The sequence below is a fragment of the Aplysia californica genome, unplaced genomic scaffold, assembly GCF_000002075.1.
Source record: "Aplysia californica isolate F4 #8 unplaced genomic scaffold, AplCal3.0 scaffold00006, whole genome shotgun sequence".
NCBI classification, from domain to species: Eukaryota; Metazoa; Mollusca; class Gastropoda; order Aplysiida; family Aplysiidae; genus Aplysia; species Aplysia californica.
Genome location: NW_004797276.1, coordinates 236,125 through 260,457, shown reverse-complemented (window position 1 = coordinate 260,457; position 24,333 = coordinate 236,125). Strand labels below are relative to the sequence as shown.

Below are 24,333 nucleotides of genomic sequence, written 5' to 3'. Positions count from 1 at the left end.
ACACTTGACAAACACTGGACACTAAGTACAGGAAAGAGGCTGGGGGCATATAAAACTATGCACCTGCACTTTTGTGTAGAAATCATTTGATGGAATTTGCCAAAGAAATTGAAAAAAAAAAAAAAATCAAATTCAGGATGATTTCATTTCAACAGAGCTCTGGTTAATAAAAAGAGACAAAATGTAACATATTTCATCTAGAAAAACTCTCTGCTTTTTCAAAAGTATGGACGACACTGACTTCTGTACCCTTTGGTGTAAACAGCGCAAGTCTACTTCATGCCAATTTGTTTGATAAGTTAAAAAATAGTAAACCATTTTGTGTCTGATTTTCGAAAGCAAAAGGGTGCAGATCAAGATGGTATCTATTTTTATTTTACAGTAAAATTTCAGAATGACAGGTGGTCAAAATAAAGCCTGTTGCAGTCATTAAAAAATACAGGGATTTAATAAAAAATCATATTAGATAATAAATCTACAATTCAGTATTATATCTTTGTAAAGTATTAAGTGTAATCTTCAGCAAAGGATATTAGCAAAGCATACTAACTTAATCACCAGCTGTCCAGCTGATGCATCTGACTGACTGAATGATTGTTTAGATTTTGTTTAAGTTTTTCTATGTCAAAGAGCCAATAGAGGGAGAAAAAATGCTCTCCAGTCTGAAAAAAGTAAATATGTGTCACGGCGCGGTGGTATCACAGGATGTAAAAAAGCAGTTAGCACACAATTTTAGAAAAAAAACCCAGGTGACTTGGCTGGCAAGAAATAATAAAAATATATATAAAATCATTCAAAAAGCTTCATAATCAAAGTTATTAGAAAAAAATGGTTTTCTAACAAAAAAAAGCGTATATTGAACTGACAGTTTTGCTAAATAGGTCAAACAAAAAAAGCTTTTCACATTGCTACTATATATAGCTGTTGAACACACTTCCCTAAAAATAAAAACACTATTATAATTGTAACATAAATTGCGCATACATTTTTAGAGTTTAATGATTGGCTCCTTATCTAGATTACAAACATGTCAATAGTCTATAAATGTCTGTCAAAGTACAAAAGAACAAAAATGACCACATCGCTAAACACTGATTCAATGAATAAAGTATTAATAATACACATAAGCAAAAAAATTCCTGCAAAAGGTAAATAAGAAAGGTGGGCTGTGAAGGATGGATGCAACATAATACATTTTGATAAATATGCATTTTGGTTAACAACAGTCCTTACACTGGGAGAAAGATAATGGTACTCTTTAAAAAATAGCAACAAATATAAAAATTGCGTGGTTCTACAGATAATTAATAGGTGTATTAACATATCAAAAATCTACTTTTGAAATCGTGGAGGAAATTTTTAAAAAATACATTTAAAGTTGTCACAAAAGTAAAACTTTAATTTTGACCAAATTAGTTTTCCGTACTTGCTTTTGGGCGTGGATTTTTAAGCAGATTAGTACAGATTTATAGCCGAAAGTAAGTTAATCATAATCAACATCTTTGTCTTTGTTTTTGAACCGGAAATTGATGACTCTTCAGATACTAAAGTTAATGAATACCAAACCCGTTTTGGCTACTTTTTTGGAACTACCGATTTTGCTACAACTGCGATTACTTCCAGTGGTCATTGCACCACTATCAAATTAATATGTATTAACATAGAGTGAATGTTATTTTAGCGGCTGTACAACATAAATAGGGCAATATAAATTTGACTGAATGGCAGCAAAAACGCAAAATCTTTAGCGAAGCATAGAAAGCAGCAGACTGAAACAAAAACTTCATTCAACTGTTCAAGGGTTCCAATTCAGCATTCACTGCATTTTATTTGGTCAGGAAATGTGAGATGTGAAATGGTATAGATTGAATGCCTCTATCAACACTATTACTTATTTAAGAGGCCGGATCTCCGAATTAAACGTCAATCTCTGAAAGGACCTCACAAAATAAGAAATCCATATAAAGTGCCTTCCCCAAGGACACAACATCAGACTGAGCTGAGTTTCGAAACAAAAAACCACCATGATGACAGGTCTTGCAGCCTAACTACTAGGCCACCAACGCCACCGTTGTCATGAAAGAAAACTCAGTCAAACAAAGCCATTTAGGTGCAAAGAGAAACCTAATTTCAGGACACAATAAAGAAAGGATGACTGGGCAGCAACTGTTCCTGATCATTATGAATTTGCTACTGACTGATGCGTAACTGATTTTGTTCACCACCAGAGTTGCAGTTGCAAGTTCAGAACTTTTAATCAAGCAACCACCATTTTCAGTTGAATTAGGCGTTGAACCTTCCAAAAAGTAAGGAAATCAGGAAGAACTGAATATTATTTAAAGAGATCATGCTTTCAAAAGGTTCTATCCTATCTTGAGGCAAATGCAAACTAGCAGATCACAATTCGGTATTGGGTGACCATTATGGGAGATAATCTCCATGAGGTGAAAAGAAGCCAACACCCAGCATTGACTTTACATACTACACAGCTGAGGTAAATTCAGATGCACTGTACATCTTTCAAAATGGCAAGACTTATTACTGAAATAACATTGTCGCCAGTACATTTATTTGACATTTTATCCTTTGGAACAACATACAATCCATAGTCCGGCATCTTTCAATAGATGACAATGTTCTCTTATGATAGCTGTGGATATCAAAATGATAGTACATTTCATCCAACTCTGCATATAAGCACACCTATCACAAAATATACACTTGAGAAAAATTATTTTAAGGTACACACATATGAGCAATTCTCAAAATATGAGCACAACGGAGTGCTTCTTTTTCTCCATAAGTGACAACATAAAAACCGAATTTGTATAAAAATCAGGCTTTCTATGGCAAGAAATAATAAAATGCACAATATCAAATAGGAAACCGATCAACAAAGTCCAAATTTTATTGTACTTGTTTTTGCTATATTGTACAGTTGATGTCTCCTACAAGGTTTGATATGAATGCCATACCCATTAGGCCCACTAAAGATACTCAAAACATATAGATTACAAGAATGAAAACTGTACAGGGGTTCAAAGTAACTACTATTTTAATTAGATGCTTATTAGCCCTGCATTTATGTTTGAAGTTGAACAATATCATCCATGTTTCTGATATTTCATCTAGTACGAGGATGGTACTCTCACTGGAGTAATTTAAGAGATTTTAAAAGTTAGATCAACTTTTTTGTGCTTGTGTTTTATCTGATAATCTAATCAACATGAAAATAAGAGGTAACATGCACTTTAGACTGCATAAAAGCCAGCAAAGCATAATGATTCAAAGTTTGAAAAAATTACCACATGTTGCAATGTAATACTTTTTCAGAATGGTTTTGACATATAAAACTGAAGTTATTTTGGAACCTGTTGCGAAATCAAAAAAATATATAGAAGATTATGAATATTGATATAATCAAGCCTGAATATTTCATTCAGCAGATGACACTCTGTGACTAGAATACACTTTATTGCAGGTTGAAAAAGTATTCACTGGAGTCATTCAAAGTATAGCCATGAATTCATTATTTGGGTGGCAAGGTTTAGTTTAGTTTTAGTAGACGTTTTACGGCGCTCGCAACTGCATAAAGTTGTATAAGCGCCAGAAGATTAGAGGTGTTACAAGAGAGTAACAAACATAAAAAAGGAGAAGGGGAGATAAGGACAATAGATGTTCGACAGGAAAGAAGAAGCAAACCAGACTAGAGCACCCGCCAACCACCCACTGGTAGCAAGGTTGTGCTGACTGACAGTTTCAAAATAAATAAAAACATAGTGTGGTAAAAAAGAAAAGACCATGGGTTCTTGTTTCTTATTATAAAGAGAGGCACATAGACAAATAGGTGGTCATCTAGTTATGGAAAAGAGCAAACAGACAGAAAGAAAAAAAAACAACCCCTGATACATGTACCATAAAGAAATAGGACCTACCAGTGGAATTCTCAATCATCCACCGAAGGGGTTCTCAGACAACTGAAAATATCAAACTGGATTACTTGACATGTTACTTCTAACTTCAGGGAGACAACTTGGATATTTTTACTGTGTCTGAAAATGAAACACTTTTGTTAGGCATTTCCAACATGCAGATTCATTAATTACGCATAGAAATTAAGCAAAGCTCAAAACAACTGCTCATCGACTACTCATTTACCTAATATAACACTACTCATAAAATCAAACTTAGAAAAAGTGACACTTTCACATGAAAAAAAACCCCACAAGAAAAAGAAAAATACATTGAGACAGAAAGTTACCCTTTACAGCGAGAGAGAGAGAGAGAGAGAGAGAGAGAGAGAGAGAGAGAGAGAGAGAGAGAGAGAGAGGGAGGGAGGGAGGGAGGGAGGGAGGGAGGGAGGGAGGGAGGGAGGAGGGGAGAGAGAGAGAGAGAGAGAGAGAGAGAGAGAGAGAGAGAGAGAGAGAGAGAGAGAGAGAGAGAGAGAGAGAGAGAGAGAGAGAGAGAGGAGTATTTTACTCAACAAAAAAATAGGCCCCTTTGATTGTTGCTTTACCCTCCCATTTGCATAATCCTGGCTATTGTTTCTATCTCTATGAAAGCATGATCTGCTTGTCTGTGTACTTTGTAGATTTGAAAGCCAACTTTTAAAATTTTTTAAAGCTTCATCATTTAGTCAAAATACATAGTACATCCATGACAGTTTTGATTCAAAGCCAGGGGTAAGTTCTAATTACAGTTGAACCTACTCTGAAGGCTACCTGTCCAAGACAATCACTAGTACAAATGACTACTTCCCACTCTCCCGGCTTAGCATTTTTTAGACATCAAAGTGACACTGTCCAAAACATCTACTCGTTTTAGACAACCACTTTTCTCCTCAACAATAGGTGGCTTTTCGGACAATTTCCTCGACTGTATTTCACACTCCACGTTACTGTGCTGAGTAAGTAAATAAGTAAACAATGGGCTGGTTTTGTGCACTGAAACGCAGTCAGAACTATTGATATAAAACAGAATTGACATATACTTTATTTTCCATTGATTTAAAAGCTGTTTTAAGTGGATGTCAGAAAGGTGTTGTGTATTTTTCAGTTTAGAAATATAACAACCTGTCTTTCATGGACAATCTAGCAAGCTTGTTTTTAAAATCTACCAAATTAAAAACAAAACAAAACAATCAATGCTATGAGCAGACACATTGACGACCCTCCCCCCGAAAAGCAAAAACAAACAAGTAAGAAAAGAACAACAGCAAATAGATAGACATCAGCCCACAACATAAAATAAACAATACATAAATTGAAATAAATAATCCACAGTATCAAAACAAATAAAAGGTGAATTGGCTGAATAAAGAACGAGATTGTGGCTGTCTTTTCAGGTATGCATACAGGAATGTGATATATATTATATACTTCAGGCTCTATTCTTTCAGCTCTCGCCGACTTCATTATACACTTCAGAAATGTCTACATTTGTGGATTTGATCATAAAAAAAGAAAGAACCATAAAACCAATGTACACTTTCCCTCAAATCAGGCTTGCAATACTACATGAAGTCACATAGTCATTTTCAATGATCCACATTTATAGACTGGAAATTGGCTCCTGTAGATTTTGGCCTCCATATGGAATGATCACATGAGCAAATGTATCATGGTAATTATGTCAACAAGCAGCCGCAAAAGTAAGACTGCACAGTTGAACACTCCTCCCTTGAAAGAAATAACGATTCAACAGAAAAAGGAGACTCACACATATCATAGTCATTTATTCAGAAGGCAAGAGTAACTTTTCCCCACATGTTCATGTGACATGTTTTCCTTAGAGGTTTCAAGTAAAGGCACGTTCAGTTTGACCCAGAAATATATCTGACTTAGGTTTATCAAGTCTGGATGTACTACACAAGTAGTATCTCAAGGAAATCTCTTCATCATTAACTGAGCAGATATTGCAGACTCAGAAGCATGGGTATACACTGGCTATTATCATTTGTCCTGAAAGTGGCCTCAGTCATGGCCCTGAGGAATGTTCCATTCAACACTTGCTCATCAGGAAACTTCAATGAACCCCGTTGTTGCCTTATGATGTACGTGGTACATCACAAAAATGTGTACTTTCTTAGCTTTGTGCCATATAATGAGTGTCCTGGGAGTTAAAAGGATTTGTCAAACCAGGCTGCCTGTACGACACTAATGTACGCACCACTATATAATCATTCAGCTTTAATTCTTCTGTTCAGAGATTAAGCCCCAAGCACAGTGGGGATTTTTATTTGGGAACTAAAAAAGTGTACATATAATATAGTGTAAAGCGCATAGAGCTTGCTTTCGAGCGGGGTTATGCGCTATACAAATGCTATCTATTATCTATTATTACATCGGTATCAAATTTGCTTGTATTACTTTATTGTTTCAAGTGATCAATAAATACATCTAGTTTTGCAGACCATGGCCCACTCTTGCTAGATGTATACAATAAAATGAGAGGAAAAACTAAGCAATTTTCACTTATTGACTTATATTTTCAAGTGGTTCGAAATTATAGGGATATTGAGAAAATTTGGGAATGAGGAAGTTAACATTATTTAACCCAATTACTGTCACTGGTAAAGTTGCACTTGTCGTCAGGGGAAAGTCTTAGGAACAAGGATGCACCTTTAGATGTAAGAAATGAGTACAATATGATAGATACAAAGACTAGAAGACTAAAAGTATTTGGAAGCTCTTTGAAAAAGCTATAACAAACGCTGGAAAAAATTACCATTTCGACATTTTCTTCCTAAAATCTGCTTGAAACATAGAAAACTGCTGAGGACCCGGCGAAGCCATTTTCACTGACTTGCACAGCCTTGGCTGCCAGCGGTTTTAGAATAATGGACAATCTTTTTTGTTCCTCTGGTTCAAACAGAGTTCTAATAAATACAGGAGGTCCTTTTTAAAATGAGAGCACATTTGTTCAGCTTCTGAATTTTCGGGGCTCGTGTAGACCGTTTTTCGGTGGCAAGAAGAGTGCCGATCTCCTCAGCACTTGCTAGTAATAGGGTTAAGATCTCGGGTCTGAATATGTCATGAGTGGGATAGAACCAGACAGTGAGTCCATTGAGACTGAGACTGATAAGAAAGCTGTCCTGGTTTACAAGCTTAACTGAAATCAGTGTTGAAAGTAGGAACGCACACCGCCTGGCAACAAAGGGGTTAATTGTAAATTAATGTAGAATCTATCCATAAAGATTGATTACAGAAGTAATGTGCACGAGTGCGAAGTCCATAAAGCAAAACTATTAGCAGAAATGGAGATGCCCAGAAAGTGTACAATAGGTGGGAAGTGTAAACAAACTATAAAGCTAAAAACACTATAAAGCTTATTTACCATATCATCACCCTCAACGGGCATAATCTAAAAAAAAAGTTAAATAATAAACAAACCTGGAAGTTAAACATAGGTTGTGTAAAAACAATATAAAGCTTATTTACCATATCACCACCCTCGACCTTGCATAACCTCAAAAGACATGAAATAAATAAACATGAAAGAAAAAACATACATCCAAACACAAGACTAACATTTACACATTTTTAAAATTTCATACAAGATCAAAAAATAAACCCATGAAAGAATAAATAAACAACTAAATGTAATATAAATTAACGATACGTTTGAAAATGTTCATAAACATCTAAACATATGAAAAATTAATGATACGTTTGAAAATGTTCATAAACATCTAAACATGATAAATTAACGACATGTTTGAAAGTGGTCATATACGTTGTGAGTCCACCTATTCTTACTTCTCAGCAGTCAAAACAAATCCACGTGCTTTATCACTGTGGCAGTAGTCCATGGCAAGCGCTGACCGTTCACCTGAGGCTAAGCACATTCCACTGGCAGGATTGAAGAGTACTTGTTCCTGGGGCTGTAAGAGTGATTTTTAAATATTTATATGAGCATTTGTTTAAACATGGGGAAAATATTACACTACAAAATAAAGCCTGTGGCAAAATGACAGTTGTCAACAATCCTTGATCCTGTCACTTATATTATATAAGGAGATATGCGTATTAAAGCACCATGAGCTATTGTTTAGGATTTGACAGACATCACACTTTGTATTTGAGCCATATTGTCCCAAATATTAGTTCTTTTTAAATTCTAATGGACGATCATCCAATGCATACTGACATAAACATTAAACTGATTCATATAAATCCAACTTTTAATTCACACTTTCCTTTAGGGACATTCAGAGTGCATTAAATTGTTACTAGCTGAACTTAGTTTTGTGAAAATTTAAGCTTGCCTTTGCCTAGGTGGCCTCAAAGTTGATTGATTTCTGTAGGCCCCTACACATTCTTTAAATAATCATTTACTTTATATACTTAATTCTTTTTTTCCGGGCTATGAGTATACTCGCAACAGTTATATGTTCACCTCAAAGAAGCTAGTTAAGCTTGTAATTACCAAAATACGCAAATACGGCAATGCTAGCTCTGTCTAAATATTTAAATTTTCCAATGATAGCGGTTTCTTTGTTTTTGATGGGTGTAGAAGCTTGAATGATGTCTCGAAAACGCACATTCACGACCGACGAAGTACTTTTTGAAGTGGCGCTAGGTTGAGAGGGGGAATGATACTAATTTGATGAAAGTGACTTAGAAACAAGTGCTGTAAACTCCGTGGATGATAACGAACAGCATTTAGACTCATCTAATAGCGATTAAGATCAATGTGAAGGGGTCAGTACTGGAATTCGTGCTGTATCGAGGGGTAGGGCTAGATCTATAAAATCCAAAGGGACGTCGTAGGCACGGCAATCAGGGTCAAGTTGGAGGGTGGAATACATCTGAAAATCTATATTGTGCAATTGGTGTAGTTCCTATACATTTACAAAAACTACATTCAATTTCTAACATAACCGCCAAATTTCCTTAAAACCTAAAAGTAAATGTAAGAAATATAGCACTTTGAAATATACACACTGACTTCGAACTCAAACGGTGTGGTGGCCCCAGGACGAGTACAGAGTCCCTGGGGGTACGGCTAGGATAAAAAGAGTTAAACATTAATTTATTTCATTCTAAATTGAAGAAGCTGGCAAATTAACCCATAAAAATGCCAGATAATTCTATACCGGGAATAGGTATGTGCCAAAGCACAGGATTGCATAGCAGCTGTGGTGAATCCACCAGTATGTTTTAAGTCTTCCAATGTCATGACTTCATGATGTACAAAAATCATGTGTTAATTCATAGTTTTTATGAAAACGTCCAAATCAGACAACCAAAAGAGACAATCCTTGCTTACGTTTTGATCATAAGTGGAATCCCATTATTTTACCCACACAATGCTTTTGAGACAAATACATAGTGGCTCTTTTTTGTGTGCCATCCTTGTTATGTACGTGCCAAACTTTAAACATGTGTATCTTACCAAATGTTCAAATTCCTGAAAAATGTGAACTTGAGAACTCCTAACAATGGTACCTCGACTCCTCTCTAATTGAAAATTAGAAAGACAATATCTCAATTTACAAAGAAGCTAAACTTACTAAAAGTAATGCCTCTTGTCTTGTACATAACAATGCCGACACAATAATGAGTTAAAAAAAAACACAAAACACCATTTTATTCACCTTTTCTTCTGTTTGTTAAGGATGAAAAATAATTTAAGATGAGAGATTCTGCAGAGGCTGACAATGACAATACAAGCAGGCACTTGTTTTAAGATGCCAATTAATACATTTGTTTTTCAAATTTGCACAGAAACAAACTATTAAGAAAATCAACTTCCAAATTCATTGTCCATTTTTTGGCTTTCTCAAGTTTACATTTTTATGAAGATGTTTTTCTCCTCCAACCATATAGAATCTCGAAAAGCAAGTAAGTTCTAAACTTTAACCCTTAATTACTCTTTAAAAATTTGCTAAGTTTTTGGACACAAAGCCATTAAAGCTAAATATATCAGAACTCAAATGCACTAAAATTATCCATCGCTAATGATTATAATCTTTACTTTTGTCATAGAAGTGACATTTCTTATCTGAATTGCTTACATAGTCCTGTAACAGCCAGACTTGCGACCCTCCACTTGTATGGCATTTCATGAGTTGTACAACGGGAATGCCCTTTTTCTCTGTAGTTTCCAAACACAGTCTGGTTCCACTTAACTTGATAGAGTGATCATCTGAGAGAATGTATACCTAGAGGAAAATTTGCAAAATATGTTCTTCATATATCATAGAACTGAAATTCACTACTATGATTGAAAACGACTGTCAAAGGTAGATTGTTGCAACAAGACTATCAACGATATTGTGCATAAAAAGAAGACCCCCCCCCCTCCCCGCCCCCAAAAGTTATGCGACCCAAAAATTCAAGAGCATTTACTCAGATATAAAAATTTTCAGAAAGGCATCCTATACCATGCAACCCCCCCCCCCCCCCCCCCCCAACAAACAAAAAAAAACAAAAAACAAGAAAGGTAAAAGAATAAAGTGATTACTGAAACTGGTACATACAAAGAATTTTTTTGTTTTTGTGTACCTTTGTCGACCAGGAGAAAGCGTTCGACAGAGAGAACAGAAACAAATTGTAGAAAGAACTCGAAAACTAAACTGAAAGAGGCCAACTTCTAAATAATAATAATAATAATAATAGATAGCATTTGTATAGCGCTTATCCCCGCTCAACAGCAGGCTCTATGCGCTTTACACTATATTATTACCCCAGCAGACCATAGAACACTCTGAAACATTTTCAGCTTCCCGGGAAGCATACAGTGCAAGCAGCTGATTAAGCGCTTAAACACTAACAAACTGACAAGATCTTTCGCTGTCTATAGCTGGGTACCCATTCCCACCTGGGTGAAGTGAGGAAAATTTGTGTAAAGTGCCTTTCCCAAGGACACAACGTCGGGTCCCTGACGGGATTCGAACCCACGACCTTACAGTTGCGAGTCCGAGAGCCTAACCACTAGGCCACCGATGCCACATAACATCTGTGCCCTCTACGAGAACAGCATAAAAACAGTAAGAACGTCAGAGGGATTGACAAAATGGTTCGAGATAACATCCAGAGTAAGACAAGGTTGTGTCCTATCACCACTACTATTTAATATATATATGGATAGAATTACAAAAGAGACCAACACAGAACCAGATGCCCAAAATGAATTACTATTCGCTGATGACCAAACCCTGGCACACAAAGATGAACAAAGTCTCCAACACCACACCACCAGAATTTAAACGAAGAATGTAACAACTATGACATGAAGATCAACAACAACAAAACAGAGACAATTAAAGTAAGCAGAAATCCAGGACACTCAGGATACACATCAACAACAACAGTCTCAGACAGGTCCAAGAATTATGTACCTCGGAAGTGTACTCACAGAGGATGGGCGACTGAACAGAGAAATTGAAAAATGAGTACAAAATGTCAATAATTTTAGTTACCAGCATGCTCCAATACTGAAACATCCTAACATCCCCATGACAACAAAACTCAAAAAGATCAACACTATATTCATCCCACCACTCATCTATCAATGCCAAACATGGACCCTGAACAAGACATTGGAGCAAAGAATTACAACAAGTAGTAAACAAGACCAGGCGAGACAAAATTAGAAACCCAGTAGTCAGAGAAATGGTGGGCACAAATGATGTCTGGCATCACATCCAACACCAAAGAATCAAATGATTTGGAAATCTCATGCGATTACCAATACACTATCCAGCACAACGTGCCTACATAAAAAAAATCAATGGCAACAAGGCTAGAGGGCAACCGAGACAGACCTGGATAGATGGAGTCAGGGAAACACTAACAACTCATGGCATACCCCTGGCCCAAGCTCTCCGGCTGGCGACAGAGAGACGTTAGTTTCTTTCTGCGACACCCAAAAGGGTATAAGCGGCGGATAAAAATAAAAGTAAAGTAAGTAAGTGTACCGGGGCACTGGGAAGGAACTATACAAAATATATACATTCAATTAACCCTATCCGTATGCACTGGGGTCATTTTGTACCCCCAGGGTTGTATTCTTCGTGTTTTAGAATACTTCAAGTATGAAGATCTCTTTGAAACTTTCAGTATTTCTCAAAAGATCATTTAGACAGACTGCTATGCGAAGTGTACGGATCGGATAAACGAGTAAATTTCCTCTTTGGAAAGTGGTGGCACAGAGTTCCCCACATCGTATGGATATGACAGTAAAACACAACGTACGGATAGGGTTAAACATCAAATATGTGTTCAATAACCTGAAATATTGCCTTAAGCCATAACAAAATTATTTGAAAAATGCTGCTCAAGGTTCTTTTAACGTCTGGGAAAAGAAATGGTGAAAAATGCAAAACAATCCCCAATAATTTTTTTGCATGCAACTCATACTTACCCCTGCCTTTGATTTCAGATTTTTACATTTTTCAAGAAAAAGAGCATCTCCTTTGGCGGGAGTTCCTGACTTTGGAATGGCACACATTTTTTTGGGAATGTATTTCACCTACAAGAAAAAGAAAAAATAAGAAATTTTGAATAAACTAATTAGCCCATGAGAACATAGACAAAAATTTCACTTAATTTTTTTTTAAAGCCATCGTTGATACAAGACTACAGACTTCAGTCTCATTTTCAAAGCTATAGCTGTGTATTCAGAATTAAAACAAAAACCTGTCTAAATATGAAAAAAAAAAAAAAGTTTTGTTTGTTCAACAGCAACACAAAGAAAATTAAAGATAAAAAGCACAATATTATATATTTCATCTTAACGCTGCTACTGAAAGCAAATTTATGGATATTGGTGACAGTGAGTAAACTACAGGTCAACTCACGAATCCTTCAGTGACAACACGAGTTTTCTTTTCTGCCTGTCTCCTGTAGACCGCATCACTCACTTTAGGCTCTTCACCTGGAACAAGCTGTCAAAAATTATATATATTAGTAAAATAAAGAGCAATAATAAATACCCTGTACACATTTTCAGCACTAATGAAAAGTTGAGAAAAAAAAATACTTCAAATATGGCACGAAAAAATATTTACTTTTTAGGTCAGCTTTATTACTTATAGCTCTTATTTGATATAAATTTTAAGAGATTCTTGTATCTCTCGCCGACTTGTGTCTTTTTCTTTTCCCCTGCATCCTGTTTACGCAATACTCCCCAAAATAAACATTTTAAAACAAATCAAAAGTTCTATACACACAAGAACAGCAAGTGAGTCAAACAAAATTTCCAGTATTTATCACCTGCATCTGCATAGAAAGTTATCTACACAGTTAAAGGAAACCATAAAGAAATAAATCAAGTTCTACAAAGAGATATTAAATGTAAAAACCTGTTCGGGGTGGACATTTTCCAAAAACCACTTGAAAGATTTACACTTCAACCTTTTCCTAAGTTCCACACGGTCACTGACATCCCCATAGTCCATAGTTTTAGCTGTTTGTCGAATATCATAGAAATGTTTCTGAAAAAAACCAGAATGAACAAAATTACATTGAGGAAGGCATGTCATTATGACCCTATGAGGTTTCCGCATTTGAACTACATCTGCCCATTTTACTCTTCTTACCCATATCAACTAAGAACAGTTTTGTTCATCTGTCATTAATCATTACTGAAAATATCACAGCTACACAGTTAAAATGGCCATAATATAGAGAGAATATAATTTGCTGAAGGAACCCAAGTATCCTCCTAAACAAATGTCAAACTGATGATCAGCAATTTCCAAAACATTTTTCAACTACAAAATACAAAGCTTGAAATTTCACGACTTTAGTAACAGAAAACAGTGAACATTGTTCAAAATCTAAATATATTTATGAAAAAATATCTCACCATGTTGCCACTCATCATAATAGCCTACACAGCTACAATTTCTTTGGTTATAAAGCAATCAGTAACAGAGAAATACAAGACATGTCACTGAGCCCACAGGATGACCAGTTTTTTCATTATATTTATAACATTCTTTCAGGGACGAGGAATAACTAGAGCTTTGACCAGCATTTTTTACAGCATCCGAGCAAAGAAATGAATGCTGAACCATGATCGCCAATGTCTGTTTCAGACCTGGAACTTTCTGATGATGATGATAAGCAAGAATACATTAAAAATTCTGATAATCATAGAAATCAGGGTTTCCTGATTTATCCAGAAAATCAACACCTCTGTTACAGGTCTTAGGACATGCTCTGCCTAAAAATGTTCTGTGATAAAGATAAAACTATGGTAACCTAAAAACTGCAAAACTATTTCTAAAAACCAAAGCAACATATGACTAGTATCTCTTGTTGATTCATACCTTATATTCATCCAGCCATACTTCAGCAACTCGGGCGGAATTGCGCACAGAAGTGTCCACCCCCTTGGGGGAGCTGTACGGACGAAAGTGGCGGAACACATGGCCAACTCTGGAGCATGGGGCAATCTCCATCTTACCGCCACACATCCATATCTTAAAGAAAAAAGGCAAACTTTGACAAAACATCAAAATTTACAGTGGTGGTGCTCCACCGTACTATACTCTACCGTTTCTTTCATTATTTTTTTCAAAAGCCTTCTATTTCAAGAATGTGAAACTCAACTTACTGGTGTCTTTAAAATGTCCGCCAGTAAAAAACAGCGGAGTCATGTAACAAAAACATTGACCATGGAAGATGAGGGACAAGGGAAAAAAAGGAAACAGAGATAATACAGATTATCTTAAAGTGGTACCATACATGCATCTTTAGCTCAAAAAATAGCACAGAACCTGTTTCATATGAGAGGCACAAACATTACTGCTCAACTGTGTCCCATACTCTAAACCATTACTCTCTCTCTGAACCTTTCGATACAAACACATGTTGCATGCCCTGAAATATTAAGGTCTGGAAAGTTGAGCAATCTGATGACGTATCGGGTACATCAATATGTCATTGAAGGGGTTAATCAGAAAAAGGACACAGATTATTTCTTTTTCTTAGGAGCATAGGCACTTACTCTGAAAGATATTTCTACATTTTCTCCTCCCCAGATGTCCATACCAGAATCATATTCTCCAAGCTCATAAAAATATTTACGATCCATGGCAAACAGTCCACCAGGCATAGTTGGAGTTCTGTGGACAAGAAATGTTTGTGTGAACTTTGTTGAAATGATTTCAAGCCTTCATTCTCCATTCTTCTGCTTCTTGACTCCTTCCTCCTTCTTCACCTCCAACATTTTTTTTCTTAACTTCCTCTTAAAAATGCTCCATTGCCTCTTGGAGAAGAGCAATTTATTTGAGTTACACAAATCTTTCAAACCTTCATTAATTACAAATAGAGGATCAACAAAGAATATCTTATCTTAAGCTGATATATATGGATTAACTCTTTAAGCCCTGAGTTTTTTCTACCGTTTCCCAGAGTTTTTTAATACAGTCACCTAAACCTAGTGCATTATGTCTCATTATAATCCCAAAAGCTTGCCTCCAACTTCTAAATAGCGGAAACAAAGGCTTAGTCATTATTAAAAAACTTGATTCAGAAATAGTTTTGAAAAACAAGCAAAAACTGGTACTAAATAAAACGAAACAGTTGTCACTAGTACTGGACACTCCCAGGGTTATTACCGCTGGACGCTCCCAGCGTCCGATGGGGTTCAAAGAGTTAAGAGGCCAGACACAAAAGGAATTACAGTCGAACCTGTGTAAGACGGCCACCCATAGTCGTGGGGAAAAGTGGCCATAGAAGACAGGTGGCCGTCTTAGGCAGGACTAATCAAAATGAAAAAAATAAAACATTTACTTCTGAGGTCCCAATTGGAGGTGGTTGCAGGCTTAGGACTGCCCTAGGGCTGATTAAAATGTGTTGTTGTTGTTGCTGTTTTATTTCTTTTGAAAGGGGGGGAGAGGATAGGACAGTTTTTGTGGGACGTAGGACTTTTTGTTTGTTAGTTTTATTTTCATTTTTAAATTATGGTTCCGGGAAAGGTTAAAAAAAAAAAGCAAAAAAAAAAAAAGAAATGTTTCAGACGAGGAAGGCCAAGTGTCATAGTAAACCAAATAAATGGGTCGCCACCACTCAGCGAACGAGCAACACTTCTGTCGCCAGTTTGTGTTCACTTCTTTTGTTTTGGACTGGGCTTATGACTGAGTTGTGGGCGGGCCTTATGGGTTATGACGGATCACATGCTTCCCTGACAAGCAACTGAAAATTTATCGTTACCCACTGGTCTACTTGGGTAACCATTGGAAGTGACCTAAGCAACATCCACTGGAGGGACTGACAATAACGACAGGTGAATGGATTATGATGGCTTGTCCACAACGTCAGGGGAAAATGCACAATTTTTGACAAAGTCTGGCCGTCTTAGACAGGTAGATTTGGCTGTGGGTTGATAAAATAGGGTGGCCACGGCTGCATTGAATAGGTGCCCGTTTTACAGAGTTAAATTATTGTTTTTAAACGAAAGGGGGGAAATGGAAAGTGGGCCTTTGTCCAGGTTTTCGTCTTATAAAGGTGGCCGTCATGGCAGGTTGGATTGTATATTCCAGTCTATGAGTCTCGAAAAAGACCTAACTTCTGAAAATACATTTTTATAGAAACCTTTTCATAAACATCTGGAAACCTGAATGCATTGATAAAGCAGACTAACATTCAAAACCAAGAAGCAGAAAAATTCTAATGATAACTTCTTCACATCAAGGGGTCTTTCCCTCTGAAAATGAAAAATAGGTTTAATTATTCTGTTGTATAAATCCTTAAAACAATCCTAGATACAACTTTTAGAAGTACACACATAAATGGGTCTGCTGTCTCCTTCACAACTTTCTCAACTTCTAAAGGCAGAGCCTCCCAGTTGTGTAGCAAAGACCAGGTGAAGCCTCCTCTCACTAGATTTGCCCCTCGATACACAAACGTCTCTGGCTCTACAGTGTCCACGACTGGGACCATCACTGATCTTCTGTCCGATGCGATTCTGTCCAGAAGAGGTTCAAGCCAGGAATATCCAGCTTCTATGTGACTGTCAAGAAAAACTAGAACCTGTGAAAATACGCATAAAATTACAAAATGCTACTGTTGAGAAGAGAAGATTTTGTTAAAACTAACATTAAAGCCAGTCTTGTGACGGAAGCAAAATGGGTCAGTTTAGTTTTAGTAAGAGTTTTGCAGCACTTGCAACACAATAAGGTCATAAAAGCACCGAAGGTTAGAGATGTTACAAGAGAGTAACAAACACAAAAAAGGAGGGGAGATAAAGACAATAGATGTTTGATAGGAAAGAAGAAGCAAACCACACCAGAGCACCTGCCAACCAACCACAAAAATGGGCCATAAGCATCCAGCCATTACAAAACTTCAAAGACATTTTGTGTTCATTTCATGTCAACGGCTATTTTCTGACATCTGTTTCTCTCAATCATATTTTTCCAGTGTGGCATAATCTATCACTATGTCAAAACTACCCAGCTTTTTTTCCTTAATAGCTTTCTCAAATATGAATGTAAAATACGATTACCCTAGTTCACCGCTTGTCAACTTTATACCGTCATGCACACTTTGGTCACATTTTAGAGGCTAACATTTTTGTACCTCCCACATACACATGTACACGCAAGCAGGGCATTGCATAATACCTGTCACTACCCGCGTGATCCCCATTGCCAACTAAAATCACTCACTAGTGGGCAATACTGCCTAGTTGACTAGCACTGCTGTACTCCGTTTGAGTTTGAGTAAAGAGAAGCACATTGACACAATAAAATAATAACAGTCATAATATACACATGTGTCACGACACGGTGGAATCAGGCGCTTGTCAATTTTTGGACATGTGGAGTTATTGGTATCATCTGGAAGCTGATTTATTCGCCTTGCTTCCAATTAAATAAATATCCTTTTATCTTGAGTAGAACTCAAGATATTTGCGATTGAAGAAAGTGAGGTCGTCTGGTTTCAAGGAAGAAATTAGCCAGAAAATGGCCGCCAAAGTTTGGTAACTCCATTAGCTAAAGAGTCTTTCAAAACTGAAACATGACATCTTTAGTGCCTTTAATCAACGTTTCCCAGTGAAATTCACATGGAAAAGTGTTTTATAAGGACATAAAAGAGGTAAAGCCAAAGAATACAAATTTGATAAAAATTTCCAAACTGGAAGAAAAAGGCCTGTTTCTCAAATTTCGTTATTTTGACGAGCATCTGATTTCACCACGCTGACTCACATAATATAGTGCAGGGAGGAAGCATGACAGATAGATAGAAAAAACAGAAGGAAAGAAATGAAGTGAGACCTACCAATAGTGCCCTCCAACGACTTGCCTAATCAATTATGAAATATCCAAAGCCAGTATACTAGGCGTCTAAACTTTATATCAGGAAATAACAGCTTCTCAGGAAAGACCACTCCTTATGATCACTTCTTTGAGTATTACCTTACATATATATAATGCTGTAAATCTAGTAAAACATTCACCCACCGGGGCGGTGCTACTAACAGAAGGGTCTTTAGGGCCATTCCCACAGGGGGGGGGGGGGGGACATTAACATCTCGAGTTCTTATGCACAGTAGAATTATAATTGTAAATGGGCTGATTCATCAACGTCATGCTTATACCTGTGCCTGAACTGCAACCAGGAACTGCTGCTTTTTCTTTCATAATCCTTACTATCGTCATTTACCTCTATTTCTTCTGTATATTTGTAATACTCTTATGACCTGCTATTTCTGAGGCGCCTTGATAGTCGAAGCAGACTTGGAGCTGTTGAAGCTAAAGAGGTGAGCAGGGTAAGGACTTTTCTGTTGACATCCACCCCTCCGCCTTTTCTTGTTGTTTTAGTAGAGGTTTTACGGCGCTCGCAACTGCATTTAAGGTCATATGAGCGCCAGAAGATTAGAAGTGTTACAAGAGAGTAACAAATATAAAAAAGAAGAAGGGGAGATAAAGACGATAGATGTTTGATAGGAAAGAAAAAGCAGACCACACCAGAGCACCCGCCAACCACCCGCGCCACCCCTCGGCGCCCATATGACCTTATGCAGTTGGAAGCGCCGTAAAATCTCTACTAAAACTAAAACTAAAAAACCAGTACAATATTCTCGACTTAAACACGATATCTTAAGAGTCTTTGTAGGTCAAATTTGATCTAAACTGAAACAAACAAGGAAATGTCTGCCACTAAAAATTGTTATGATAAACGAGAGGCATAAAAACACTCACGTCTCCTGTTGCATGTTTTGCTCCAGCCATTCTGGCTCTAATCAGTCCTAGGCGTTCTTGACTCCGAAAAAGTTTGACTTTTGTAAAATTTGAAGCAATGTAGTCATCTAATGGCCGCTTGAGATACCCTATTGATTGAAGATATAAATACTGCACTATTACCAAACATACAAAAGTCCAGTAAATGAACAACTAAGATAAACTAATTAGCAGAAACTTTTCAGTGCTAAAATTTGCCAGCTGAGTTGTTGGCGAAAATTGAATTTGATTTCAAGAAAACACACCTATGTTACCAAAACATAATAATATTGCTTTAGGTGAATCTGCAATGAAATCTCTGTTGCACGAAAAAGATTTTTATGTTAAGATGAAAATAATCCACAGTTGAAATATTAGAGCTTCTAATTTAACAAATTTATTTAAAATTCACACATCATTACTGAAGTTGGAAATAACAATTTTAAAAAACTACTGAATTCAAATACAGTGCATAAACGAAGTTATCAATAAACAAAGCTTCAATGTCTGCTTCTCACTTTTCCTTGCTCTTAAACACTCAATGCTAATTGTTCCGTTCAAATTGTGTTCAGTTAAAGCATTCAGCAGAAAAGAAGCTTTTTGAAGCTGATCCCATTTACAGCTCTGGTATGTACTCTCCAGCTTTGGACCACAAAAAAAACAACATTATAACTTCAGTACTCTCTATTTCTTCATACTAAAATGAAAAGACAAGCATCAAAATGGAGTCTCCCTCCCCCCTCCAATCCTTTTTTCCCTCCCAAATCTTTTAGAAGGATGAGTAAACATGAGCCTTGATAAAAACAAGTCTAAGTCTAAGTATGTATCAGCTTAATTCTGTTAAAAACACCTAAAAAAACTTGTTCACAACAAGGTCGACATGCAAACAGGTAAAAAACTGATGAAAATATTGCTGTGTGGTGTTGGGCTATCACAGTGTATCTAAATCCAGATATTCTTACACACATATGTTGAGTTGTACAACTTCATTTCTTTTTAAACATGATATTTTATCAACCCAGTCACAGATCAGATATATAATATATTATATTGTTTCACTGCAAAACGCTCAATATCTAATTTTACCATAGGAGCTTGAGTCATCCAAAAGAATTATCTCCTTGAGCAAATGACTTGGGGTCTGTCTCAGGATGCTGTGGATACTTCGTAACAGAGTTGACCAGCCTTCATTGTAGAAACACATGACGATACTCGCAGTGGGTAACTGGTTTCTGTACTTTTTTGACTTACAACTGTTGAGTTGTAGAGAAAAAAAAAATAATTTCAGTTCAAGCTTAAGAGCAGACAGTGGTCTTGTACCCCTAAAAGATGAAGATTTACACAATCTCATAACAATCCCTTAGCTGTCCAGTTCATTTTTAAGTCTCCATCTAAGCCCCCCCCACACACACACCACCCCCGCACACGCGTGAGCGCTCACACACACACAGTGCTGAAGTCTGATGAGATGTTATCTGGGTAAAATGAGGAAATCACATTAAAGCACTTTTCTCAAGGACACAATTTATACCTTTTCTTATCGATCCAATGATTGAAACCACCATCTGATTCTGCCATTTCAACATTTTAACCAAAGGATAATATTATGATTCACAAGAAATGTAGTCTAGCCTAGGTAAAGTTCATCAATAAAGAGTAAATTCAGCGTTACTTTAAAATATCTCTGCACAATGTAATACTTATATTACTCTCTATACTAGAATTATTATACTGCCAATACATGCTTTGATACAGCGTTTAAATTTGCTGGATATGTCATTCACAGACAGAGAGAGTAAAATTGACATTTTTAATGAAAATTGTTTGGTGTGTTCTATCATTTTAAAAGGATACCAGACCAGTGAACTCGTCACACGGTGAAGTCGTCACATACCTCCAGTGATCTCGTCACAGTTATCTCGTCACTTAGGTTGGGACAAATTCGGACTCAAGGAAACTTCAACACGTCCTCAACCTAGACTTGGCTTTTGCGTATCATTTGACCCATGCGTCGCTGCACATTTGATTCTATATCTAAAAATAAAATCTGTTCTCCCTAGGCTTCCACTTGTTTCTATTTTTAGTTAAAAAAAGCTCCAGAAAACTCAGTCTCCGCATACTTTTCACTCTTAAAGCTGGTGCAAATTCAACAGGGTGAAATGGGGCAACTTCGACAGAGGGTGAAGCAAAAGTTAGGCCTTCTATCAGATTAAATGATTGGAAGGGAAAAAAAGCTCAGAAAAGGAGGAAGACAGATAACGGTAAATTTATAGAAAAGGCCCAAACCCATTTTTACGCCAGCTTTTTTTTACTCGACTTCTGTTTTTGTTTCCGATAGTGTACATAGATCTATGTATAAAGTTGTAAGGCGTTAGGTAGGGACCACTTCTCCTGAAGAGTGCCGTTCACTGTTATTTGGACCCTTTTTTCTGGTGAACTCGCCACACGTTTTTCAGCAGTGACGACTTCACCGTGTGACAAGTTCACTAGTTCCCTTTATAAAGGCTACATTCTCTTCAAAACTGAGTCGAGGCCAACAGCATATTCAACTTCTTGATATCAGTTAGGCAGAGATGAAGCCCCTTTACGTGGACAAGAAATGACTTAAAAATTAGCGTCTAACATCTGAGCTACTTTTATTTTTTATAGAAAATACAGAAAAATAAACACCCAAAGCAGGAGAAATGAAAATTGTTGTGAACCAAGCACATTTTTTAACTTCAGCTAGTTTTGAGTAGTCCAAAGCCAAGTTGACAGGGCATTTGTCTCTCATTCAAAAGGTCCTGGGTTTGAAACCTGAGAGCAATGAAAAAATGTTCCTTCTTTAAAATTTTCTTTCCTGTTCTCTTGTCATGTTCAGTCACCTGCTGTCATCTCAACTTTCTCCCTCCCTTTCCCCCACCCAGGCCACCTCTGGACTCCTCTCTCCTTTACTTCTGACTCTAGCCTACTGATACTTCTGGCTTCTCTTACTACTACTACTACTGATGCTTTTCAATCACACACCTGATCGTAATACAGGTAAGACCAACTAGCTTTCTCAAATAAGGGCGAAAATCTCACAGGTCCTGTTTGCAAGATAAGAGTGTCCTTCAAAACCAGAATCATGTGGCCACCTGAAGGAAGAGGACTTACAAAGAAGGAAAACTATTTTTATCTATCTAAATAAATAACAATAATAAGGAAACACAAATGATTTGAAATACTAACACAGGACTGCGGGTATCTGGGATGGCTCTGTCCAAACTCATCTTTTCACTCACAAAGTAGTTAAATCCTTGCTGTTGAAAACCTTGGGGGGGAAAAAGCCAATGAATATTTGTGAAAATGAATCTCATTTTTTTTTTCTCAGGAGAATCTGGAATATATTAAGTTAAAACCATTTGCTAATTATAACAGGTCATTGATTGTGACATTAAATAGGCTCTATCAACAAATAAAAATTACGAAAATCATTTTATAATAATATTTAATTAAATTGATAAAATATCTCTCCCTCTACTAAATTATAATAGCCTACTTCCCACTCCATCTCCCCCCCCTGTATTTTACTACATCGAAGTGTATACAGACCCGGTAACCGGGAACAAAGTCATGAAGTATACAGACCCGGTAGGGGAAATCTTTTGTGATTTCGGAAAGTTTCAGCGCCCAGACCCGGTAATGTGTTTGTGTGTGTGTGTGTGTGTGTGTGTGTGTGTATTTGTGTTTGTGTGTGTGTGTGTGTGTGTGAGAGAGAGAGAGAGAGAGAGAGAGAGAGAGAGAGAGAGAGAGAGACAGAGAGAGACAGAGAGAGAGAGAGAGAGAGAGAGAGAGAGACAGAGAGAGAGAGAGGTGCTAGCAAAATGTATATATATATATATGTCTATGACATGCCCGGTTGGCAGGAGGGAACGAGAAAAAGATAGAGTGGGAAATAGGTGGGGAGAGAGAAAGACAGAGACAAACAAAGAAAAACAGAAGGCCAGCGATACACAGAGGAGAGAGAGAGAAGCAGAGAAATAGAGAGGGTCACTGTTCGATTGAAATTATGCATTGTTCTTTTCTTCAAATTGTGATTCCTCCAACTCCAAAAACGGAGGAAAAACGATTGTTCATCGAAAAGACATCCGCAATCTTCATTTAGATCTAGAAGAACCTAGTAACCTAGGTCTACCCTGAGCCAAGAGGGCACTGAAACTTTCCGAAATCACAAAAGAGTTCCCCTACCGGGTCTGTATACTTTGTGACTTTGTTCCCGGTTACCGGGTCTGTATACACTCCCTTACTACATTGTAAAGGCACTTTCCGTAATTCTCCTCGACAATGATCAGGTAGTGGCCGTCTTAGACTGGTTCAACTCTCCTGTACAAACATGAGCACACTTTACACACACTTTTAAACTTTTCTTACTTCAAACAGAAAGTAGCCAATTAATTATCATGTTGAATGTAACCTCTGCTAATAAATGTTCATTACAGGTGCTGCTTTTAATTTACCTTCACTTCTCTTTGCTTTCTCCTCTTTTGATCCAACCATGCAAAGTTCATAAGCCGCTTGGTCCGAATGTGCGGGGAGAGGGGGCTCTTCAACATTGTTATCACTTGAGAAACTTGGTTGTGAGACCTGATTCTCCATCTCAGCATGATGCGTTTTGCAAACGGAAACACAGCTCTTAACATACGGTAGCAGGCACAGACTGCTTGTGAGCTTCAGTTTATAGTGTTGCAAGACATCATCTTCGACAAAAGTGTTTCCAAGAATGAATAGTATTACAGGAATAAATGATACGATGACGATGCCGGAGCACCCACGAAACATTATGATAGTTGGCCTTCTCTAGACCTAGACGCCCTAGCCCTAGTCTTACTCTTACACACTAAAACGGGGTTTCACAATCTTGGTTAAGATGTTTCCAACATTAAGCTTTCTTGCCAACGTGTTGACAGTATGCTAAACACTTTTAGGCCATAGTTTACCAATGAGTAGATCTAACGCGTACCAAGTGACCTAGCTAGTGCCTGGATCTAGCCTTGTCTTATCTGGAAAAACACAACCCCCAAGACAGACAACAGAAAAGCTTTTCCCTTTGAAAACGAAAGCGGAAGTCAAGTTCTCTCGGGTACTTTCGTTTCTTTCATTAATCATCAAAATGCCCCCAAAACCTGAAAAAC

At 37.1% G+C, this 24,333-nt stretch overlaps 1 protein-coding gene across 1 annotated transcript; it reads right to left on the bottom strand.

Moving 5' to 3' along the window:
• Nucleotides 1-374: 374 nt before the first annotated feature.
• LOC101847005 (polypeptide N-acetylgalactosaminyltransferase 11) lies at nucleotides 375-24,333 on the bottom strand. The gene is made up of 14 exons (XM_005089400.3): nucleotides 23,659-24,333; nucleotides 22,391-22,472; nucleotides 20,267-20,433; nucleotides 19,163-19,290; nucleotides 16,744-16,988; nucleotides 14,962-15,079; nucleotides 14,282-14,434; nucleotides 13,310-13,441; nucleotides 12,806-12,892; nucleotides 12,370-12,477; nucleotides 10,019-10,165; nucleotides 7,758-7,882; nucleotides 3,936-3,977; nucleotides 375-2,650 (listed from the first exon to the last, which is right to left on the bottom strand). Exons 1-13 carry the CDS (start codon nucleotides 23,978-23,980, stop codon nucleotides 3,947-3,949), a joined length of 1,845 nt encoding a protein of 614 aa, XP_005089457.1. The 5' UTR covers nucleotides 23,981-24,333; the 3' UTR covers nucleotides 375-2,650; nucleotides 3,936-3,946.